Source organism: Channa argus, chromosome 9 (genome assembly GCF_033026475.1).
Source record: "Channa argus isolate prfri chromosome 9, Channa argus male v1.0, whole genome shotgun sequence".
NCBI lineage: Eukaryota > Metazoa > Chordata > Actinopteri > Anabantiformes > Channidae > Channa > Channa argus.
Window position 1 is genome coordinate 8,748,697 of NC_090205.1, and position 9,302 is coordinate 8,757,998.

The 9,302-nt window shown below is 40.9% G+C and overlaps 2 protein-coding genes across 6 annotated transcripts in view; one reads left to right on the forward strand and one right to left on the reverse strand.

Moving 5' to 3' along the window:
* arhgef49 (Rho guanine nucleotide exchange factor 49) overlaps nucleotides 1–4,056 on the forward strand; it is a 50,683-nt gene extending 46,627 nt beyond the window's left edge. For all 5 annotated transcript variants that reach the window (XM_067516806.1, XM_067516810.1, XM_067516807.1 and 2 more), the window contains 2 exons: nucleotides 504–649; nucleotides 969–4,056. In XM_067516806.1, the coding sequence (XP_067372907.1) occupies nucleotides 504–649; nucleotides 969–1,803 (981 nt within the window). In that variant the 3' untranslated portion in view covers nucleotides 1,804–4,056. The remainder of the gene's footprint in view (nucleotides 1–503; nucleotides 650–968) is intronic.
* A 137-nt stretch (nucleotides 4,057–4,193) lies between these two features.
* tsn (translin) lies at nucleotides 4,194–8,885 on the reverse strand. The gene is made up of 6 exons (XM_067516902.1): nucleotides 8,696–8,885; nucleotides 7,960–8,053; nucleotides 7,744–7,840; nucleotides 7,126–7,241; nucleotides 6,950–7,029; nucleotides 4,194–5,507 (listed from the first exon to the last, which is right to left on the reverse strand). The coding sequence occupies exons 1-6, from the start codon at nucleotides 8,759–8,761 to the stop codon at nucleotides 5,277–5,279; spliced, it is 684 nt and encodes a 227-aa protein (XP_067373003.1). The 5' UTR covers nucleotides 8,762–8,885; the 3' UTR covers nucleotides 4,194–5,276.
* Nucleotides 8,886–9,302: the final 417 nt, after the last annotated feature.

The following is a 9,302-nucleotide window of genomic DNA, read 5'->3' on the forward strand; positions in this document are numbered from 1 at the left end:
CTTCAGAGTCACCTTTTTAAAAGTCAGGTGCCTACTGTACACTTCAAACATCATATAACTACAAATTTTAGTCTGCGATTGGCTCCAGAAAATCTCATTTTTATAAAAGGGGGTGATGATTGTTGCCCCAGAACAGCGGCTAAATCACCTTGTGATGAAATTGTTTGGTCAGACAACATTTTTTCTTCAATCTAGTATAAATATTTGGCCATTTCCTTCTTATTTAAAGTAACTGATGCTGTTTTTTTTTTATAGAAAGAATTTAGGTCTTATGAGTGAGAATATGATTAATTATTGCTGTGATGTGGTTGGTTTGTCCTTGTGGGAAGTTCTCAGAGCCAAATATAAACTCTGTACATATTCTGCATGCACATACGGTTTGGATATGAACTAATTTTACTGCAGATTTTTTAGATACAACAATGAAAATGTACACAGTTTGCTGGTGCAAAATGTAAATCGGATGAATACTGACCATACGCTCTCATGTGGTTTGACCTCAGGGAGATGAGGATCTGCTGACAGTGTACATAGGAGAGATCTTTCTAGAGTTCGTCAACATGTTACCCGCCTTCCAGACCTACTGCCTGCAGCAGTCCACCTCTGTCAACATGCTCAACACACTGGAGAAGGAGAAAGAACTGCTCAGGTAAATGCATAGGACAGGGTCTTATCTTGTAGTTGGTCTGTGTGGTGGAAAGGTTACTTTATGAGCTCTCGCTAGTTCTGCTGCAGCTTCTCTGTGTAATCCTTCTTAATAGGAAGGACAGTGGGTTATCATTTATTCAGAAGAAGTCCTATTTTAAGAGCGGAGCTGCAATGATTCATATTTTTAGACAGAACCGCAGCCCACCCATGAGTCGGGCTGTCCTGTGGTTTTCATTAATCAACTTTTTAAGAGTTCTCCTAGGACATGCACAGACTGTAAGAATGTTTGAGTTTGATCTTCATTATCTCTTTCTTTACAGAATCTTCCTGGATGTTTCCCAGAATGACAACACCGCACTGCGTCGAATGAACCTGCGCTCCTTCCTTATGGCGCCCCTCCAGCGGGTAACCAAATACCCACTCCTATTGAGCCGCATCATTAAGGTCACTCCCGAGTGTCACCCCGACTATGCGCGCCTCCGGGAGGCCAAGAGCCGGGTGGAGTCCCACCTGGAGCACATCAACATGAAGACCAAGCAGGAGGGCAATGGCGTCACCTGGTCTCTGCGCTCATTCCGCCGAGACAGCCGCAAAAATCGGGAGGTCATCAACATCGAGATGCGAGAGGTGTCCATGAAGACCGTGGGCTGGGCAAGAGAAAACACACGCTTCGTCATGGAGGGACCCCTCCAGCTGTCCCAGCCGGCCGATGGTCAGTGGGTGAAGAAGGGTAGCAAAGCCCTAAAGTTCCAAAATGTCCAGAGTCTGCTGATGGTGAGGACTCAGCGGGTGAGTGAAAGCTCTGGACAGGGCACTGACCTGGGGGCACGGGGAGATCAGGGGGAGGGAGGGGGAGAGAGCATTCGAGATGGAGTGCTGGTTCTAATCAAGGACAAAAGCAGCGGGAAGTTCACAGTGCTGAGAGAGCCAATCCGTCTGGGAAACTGCGTGGTGTCAACGGAGCCGGACTGTGAGGACACATTCGAGGTGCTCGATATTCGTCGGGAGTCCTTCGTGTTCCGCGCCTCAGACAAATCCCGCACACAGCAGTGGTTCCATCAAATTAGGAGGTACACTCGAGACTTGGGCACCTGGAGGAAAAGGCGCAATGCTTTGCCCAACATCATGATCAACACAACCCAGAGCCGCTCCTGAGACTAAGCATTGCTCCAATCCTTTCTTACACTGTAAATAACCCAAACCCTTCTACTGCAAAGATGAGCTGACAACAAGAAGCATTTGAGTGACACCAATGGTAGAGCAGATTTCAGTAACCTTTCTCAGTGTCTCATGAGGGTAAGAGAAAAGAAAGATAAAGCACTTTTTTTCTTACAAAGCTGTAAGTGCACCATACTGTAATGGAATTATGTATGAAGATTTAATTTTAAGTAAGTAAATAAAAAAGAAATAATCAGATTCTTGGACAACCAAAAAAAACTTGGGCTGTTCTTGTCAGCCTTGATTGTAAAGACTGTTCCCTCTTGGAGTAAGAGAGAAGTTGTGTTTCCGCTGAAAAAGGTGTGTCTGTTGAAAAGCATGACTGGCTGCAAAAAGAAAAAACCGTTGTGTCATTTTTTTTTTATACAAAGCAGCGGGGCTGAAAATATTTGTTTTTATATGTAGAGAGGGGGGAAATGGTCAAGACCATAGTTCAGTGGCTTGTGTTCCTCACTGCCCTCTCCTCTGTCCGTGTGCTGCCCTCTACTTTACGTTGGCGTTAAAGCAACTTTCACTGCCAGAGATGCAGTCGAGCAGAGCCTCTCTACCAGGCTGAACAGACCTCCTGTATCACTGTGTCATAAAGGAGAACTCACGTTAACAGCAATAATCTCTGCCAATTTCAAAATACGCAGCTACTCTATATGCATTTAATTTCCCAAGATTTCCTTTGGTTGTTTTCAGTGCACACTGTGTTCCTGAGTTTCACGTGACAGATTTCAGCTCAGATCGGTTTGTTTGTCGGCATCATTGCAGATTCTCGTCTTCACACTAAAGCAAGTGTCACTGGGCTGATGTTTGCCTTCGTGCACTCAGAGCAGTTTGTGGGAAGTGTGGTCAGTGTCCTTTGTGTTAACATCAGACCAAATAGGGAAAGTCAAACGCTACAGTTGGCTTCACTGTGTTCTTGGAGAGTTTATTAGTCACAGGGGACTGCAATGACTGAGCTGTCGGAGACGTGTAGTCATATTTGAGTCCCTGGTCTGAGCAATGTCTGACAAGTGTCTCAAATTCCCAAAGCTTGCTAGTCTTCTAACAGGAAACAGGAAGCTAATTTATATCCATTTCAAACCCATTAATGGCTCAAAAACACTAGTCAGTGAGCTAATGTGCCGACTTATCACTTCTGCACAGTACTTTAATAAATAAGGTCTGAAAAATGTGGCTTTTTCTTTGTGGTGCCACCCTCTACCCATGACCCTGAAAGGAGAATGCAGAAACATACTGTCTTTAATTTGTAACTACATTATGTCTCTCCAGCTTTTTGGGATGACGAGTTTTAACCAAGGGGGCCTAGTGGGTCAGTGGTCGAGCATTGGGCTGGGATGCAGGCGGCCGTGGGTTCAAATCCCACCCCACCAGGTGTGGCTCCACCCAGCCATGCCGTTCCTGAGCTCAGACAAAAATGGGAGGGTCGCAGCAGGAAGGGCATCCGGCATAAAAGCTCATGCCAAATCAACGTGCCAAACACGTTCCTGCTGTGGCGACCCCTGAAGGGACAAGCCGCAAGCAGTTGATCATGACGGTTTTAATTGTGGCTTGCGTGACGTAGCGATAAGCAGTTGTGCCTTGGTACTTGATAACTGTTAAGCTTCAACAGACTAAAGTATGTGCAACATGTCTGCAACACTGTGCAACAGTAGCATTTATCGGAGACCCGAACTAGACTGCCCTCCATCTTGTACTTGATTGAGGCCAACTTAAAGGCAATATTTCACTGACAGTTTCTAGCTGCTTAGGATGTGCGATTACTTGATCCTCTCTTATTTTTTTTTTATTTGTCCATCCTTGGTGTGTTTTAATCTAAGGCTTTATTTTGCTTAATGCACTTTATCGTGATCTTTATTTTTCTCAGTTCCTCATATTAGAAGGAACCTCATTGTTCAAAGCCGACTTCCTCAGTTCAAGACAATATAGTAATTAACTTAATCAAACCAAAACCACTGTTTAAAACCAATGCTGTTATACAGTATGTTTGCCATGAAGTAGCACTAGAAGAGGTAGCAAATCACTGATTTTGGAGGGCACACAAAGACCCCTGTGCTGTCAGACAATGCTGTTTCAGATGACCCCTTTCATATTGTAGAAACAAAGCCTGCTGAGTTTCATACCATTTTTTTTTCATTTCAAAGACCTGATGTATTATTTCCCTAATGTAATATATTGTGAATTATATTAAAATATTTTAAACATGGCCTAACTTGACGTTTCCTTTTCATGCAATATGCTCAAGTGTCGTCTGATGAGGCTGGAAATGCAGGATCTAGAAATATGTTCACAGTAATGTTACGCAGCTTTAGGACAAAGCAAAGATGGAAGGACACATATTACAGGTGGAATGAACTTTACTCCAGACAACAAAAAAGCAATCAAGTGAATTGTTTCTTTGAAAAAAGATGCAATCCAGCTCTAGCACAGTAGACTGTATAAGTCAAAAGAAGGATAAATGCTGACATCATTTAGTGAAAAAACTAAACTAAGCAAAATAAGAAACTAAAATGTCACATGCAGTACATGAAATTCGGAAAACTTTGTATATGCTCATGTATTTCCCATTAAAACACTGATTGGTACTTTTCTGCAAGGGTCCCCAGCCATTGAAAAAAATAAGAACAAAAACAAATCCTAACTAACCACAGAGTAGATTTTTATCAGGTGAAGTGTATTGGCTCCTGGAGCCTCAGTTGTTAAACTTAGCTTCGTTCACTGGGTTGGTGACGGTTCTTAAGATGAAAAAACCAAGTAAAGCTTCTTTATGAAATTCAAAAAAAGAGACTCACAATTGGATCAATAGTATTGATCCATTACGGCTGTCATTTGGATTCTGGATTTACCGACTCTATTTTAATTTCAAATTAAATGAGGCTCCTGGGATTCTGTTTGTATGCATCATTTTTGACAATAATTTCTTAGAAATGCCACCAGCCATTAACTCATCTGGCAAACAACACAAACACATAATTTTTTTTCCTTTGCAAATAAACACTAACATCCACAAAACATAAGCTCAGAGCGTTCTCCTTCTATCTTCTTAAACATCAATATGCTATATACTATTCAGATTTTTTTTAAAAGTGTGTCAAAACCAGCTCATTGAAACACTTAATGAATTAGATAAAGGTAAACTGAACCTTCAGTCTTAGGGGGGTAAACTCTGCCACCCTTCTAAACGACTGCCATCCACATAAAAGCCCTTCTCGTGCATGCATTCGCTAAAACACGCACTCATTCGCGCACACAAAAAAACACACTTGCAAAGTCTGTCCTAGGCTGCTGGGGCCTCAGGCAGATCTCTGGATCTTCCAGGTCGGGTAAGGTCTCTGATCTGCAGCAGGCATTGAGAGGTCCCAGCTGGGGGTAGCTACCACGGCCCTCCTCTGTCTCCCACAGCCAATCACCACCTCCGAGCTCTACTTGTCCCCGCCTGACTCTGACTCCTTAGCCAGGCCGCGGATGGAGAGGTCGTACACCACCTCCTCAATCTTCTTCACATCATACTTAAGACCGTCATAGCGCTTCCGCAGTGGGTCGTTTTTCAGGTTAAGCAGTCGGAAGCCTGAGTCCAGCTCGTTGATAAAGTTGGAGATGCGTAGCGGTCGGTTGTAGTCGCCTGATGTCACGCTGTTTACTGCCAACCGTGACTGGAAGAAGAAAACAACATTGATCAGTAAAATGCAGTGATGTTCATGCATAGATTGTTACATTAAAATATTGAAAACATTAAGTAAAATCAGTGTTATCTGTGACCTGAATTTAAAGATTTCTACTAACAATCCCTCAGTAAAAACTCTAAAAAGCACACGTCTCAGATATGCTCTTCAGTAGCAACTGGACTCCTGAGGCGGTTTAATGGTTGTTCACACTTTGACTCATGTGACTGTAATGACACACATGAATGCCAGATGGAACAACAACCCCCAGGGGACCAACAAAGTGACAACAACTAAACAACTTCACAAAGTTCAGACAGAACAGGTAAAGCCACTCAGTACAGCGTTAGGTGACTGAGAATCTTCAGATGTTTAAAAAGCACATTGACCTTTCTCTTCTCAGTTAAAATTTCAGTATCTTTGAACTGCTTAAAACAAGATGACACCATCCTATAGTACACGTCTGTCACTTATTCAACTGGGATTAGCTACCAAAATGTCTTATGTCAAAAACAGTTCATTTAATTGACCTTCAAGTTTTAAGGTGAGCACATAGAAACTCTCCTCAAGTTTTTTTTTTATATATATATATATATATATATATATATATATATATATATATATATATATATATATATATATATATATATATATATATATATATATATATATATATATATATATATATATATATATATATATATATTATTTTTTTATTTATTTTTTTCCTTGTGTCAAGCCACTATCGAACAACAGACAGCATCAGAAGCGTCTCGCCTAAGCTAAAGACAAGGAACAAGACACTGAATTTGGGGTTTTCATTAGTTGTCAGTTATAATCATCAAAATTAAATAAACACTTGAAATATATCAGTCTGTGTGGAATGAATGTATACATTATGCAAGTTTCACTTCTTGAATGGAATTAGTGAAATAAATCAACTTAGGCTGGGATTTTTCTGCACCCCAGCCTGATGCTCTGCCCATTGAGCTACCAGGCAGCTAAATGTGAGTCTGGCAATCCCCTGTTTCTCCCCCTACCTAGTTTATTATAGCTCCAAGTGTCAGACAAAATGTTAAAATAAAAAATGGTTGTCTTGAGCCAAATATGTAAATATACAACACACGTTACACTTAGCTGCCATCTTGTTAGTTAGTTTTAGTAAGGGGTTGATTCACCAGAACAATACATTTGGAAGATATAGCTTTTATGGTGCTGTTGAACTTACTACGGAGGGAGGGGGAGGGGGGGTTTCAGTTATTTAATTTATCAAATACATGGGGTCGACGAAACAGTAGATATATCTGCCAATACAGTTCAAGAGCAACACATTTATATTCTTAAATCAATACCCTTCTAAAATAATTCAACAAAAACTGGACTTTATGACCTTCTTTGCATTAGTTACTGCAGGCAAATGACAACACACTCACCAGTTCACTAGCCATGATAAGCACACCTGCTAGGTAGTCCTCAACGTCCAGGTGAAAGCCCTTCTCACGCACCACCTCAACTGTAGGGTTCAGAGAGCACAGGAGAAAACAAGAAATATGTGTAAATGCATATCCCTCAATAGTAGCTACACACTGACACAAGGACTGACACCTACTGCCCAGAATCCGAGCCACCTCCTCCCGAGTCACAAGTGCTTCGCTCTCCAGGTAGACGACAAAGGCTGCTAGGAAGGTCAAGCGCTGCAGCACAAACCGCCAGTGTTCATGGAACCTAAAGTGTGATCAAACACGTCAGAGAAAAGTGAAACATGAAAGACTTTTATTTCAGAAAGATAATCCGTTCACTCTCAGTTCTGCTTTCCAGACAGCAACACACTGGTTCATAACACTTTATACAGTCTGTTATCAAAGCGGTTCTCAATTCTTAGCCTGTTCCCAAACAAAATAAAATTCACCATAGAGTGCACTTCATACAAAAATTGGACTAAGGGAGACTTAAGATATCATTTAGGATTATAGATTTAATTTCACATCATAAAGTTGAACAGAATAAGAAATTCTAGCTGTGCTAAACAGAGAAAAGTAGTGACCAAGATGTCCTAGTCCTGAAAAACCCGCAAAAGAAGAGGATACTGTCATTTTACATCACGAGCTAAGCACACATTATGTACAACCTTTACTTCTGAATGACCCCCTTCCAGTCACATACCAAAGCTTTTATTGAATGGCCAGGACAACTGCAAACTACAATTGCAGTGAAACGTGGGTCGTACCTGTAATACTGCTCCACAGGGAATTTGGTTTTGAGTTCTGCAATTTGTGTCCTGACTGTGCAGAACAACTCCCGCGCCTTTGCACATTTACTGGGAACTGATGAGAGAAAGGAAACAAATTAACTAAATAAAATTTAACCGAACGTTCCGCCAAATTCCACAGAGGAAAACAATAACTCACAGTATTCCAAATTGTTTATACCGAGTCAAACTTACTTTCTTTGAATCCAGATGGTTGGTGGACACTCTGAAGCACTGTGAGTATTTCTCTGGCAGTCTGCTCCAAGATTTGGACCACTTTACGGATGTCCTAAAAAAAAGTGTTTTGCTGATTGAAAGTTTGACCTTCCCCGTTCGGACTGCTATCATTTTCATCTGCTGAAGGAGTCAACTGTAACACGACAGATTTCTCTTTTTTGCTTTATTCTTTTATAATAAAACTTTGCAAACAGAGCAGCGGCAAGTTGAAAAATGTATTTGATTAGAAGAAAATAAATTAGTGTGTTTAACTATTTTGGGGAAAACCCAAATTATTATTCAGGGCATTTGTTTTTGACATTTCCTAAGAGCTGCCTACAGAGGATCTTTACCTGTGCTCGTCCAAAGCTGTGACATAGCGAGTACAAATAAATTGCAACATAACGCAAAATCAACACATTTTTAATTAAGTTTGGTTTCTTAATCTATAACAGACAAAGTTACATCGTAATTTGCACGACAACAACAAAATTCAGACACAAGGTCGCAATTTATCTATAATTTCTGAAAAGTGTTATGCATCTTATTAACAGCTAGCTATCGTAGCCAGCTACGGGTGTACAATCTAAAAATGTTTCCCCTGTGTTGTCAGTGTTTCAGCTGTGATTAGCAGCTAGCTCGTTCTCTGAGCGCTAATGTGGACGTTAAACGAACAACCCTTGCAGCTGTGTGGCGGTCGGCTGCGCACTCATACCTCTCGGATGTCCTGGTCGGCGCTCAGGAATCCCTGGATGTAACTGAACATCTCAGTGACCGACATTTCTGATCTGAATCAAAGTGTCCGGGCGGTGCACGTGACGGCGAAGCGTCTGCAGCTAATTCATAAAAACATCAACGTGCCCGAGAACCGTCTCCTCCGCTTCGACAGGCGCCTGGGGATGATGTCATTTCCAGCGTCATGTTGTTGTCGCGCTCTATAGACTGCGGTGTTTTGTTTAGTTTTTACATTTTTAGCTTACGACTATTAATCACGTCAAAATAAATTTAGCTGTATTTGACATTAGCTTCTTTTCAGATTGCAATTTTAAATAAAAAAACATTTGTATATATACAGTCTTTGGTGGATATCAACATTTGTTTTTCATGTATTTATATTTTTATAATGAATTAAATGTTTATTTTGGTTTATTGTCACCGTTGTTAGATGTTTACAAAAGACACCAAACCTTACGTGGCTAAATTAAACGAGTGTTTGAAGCTATACGATCTACGGTTCTTATCATTATAATAAAATATTTCACAAAGGGCAGTGATATTGTAAAATTATATTCATATACGTATTTTTTTTCCATTATTGTTTT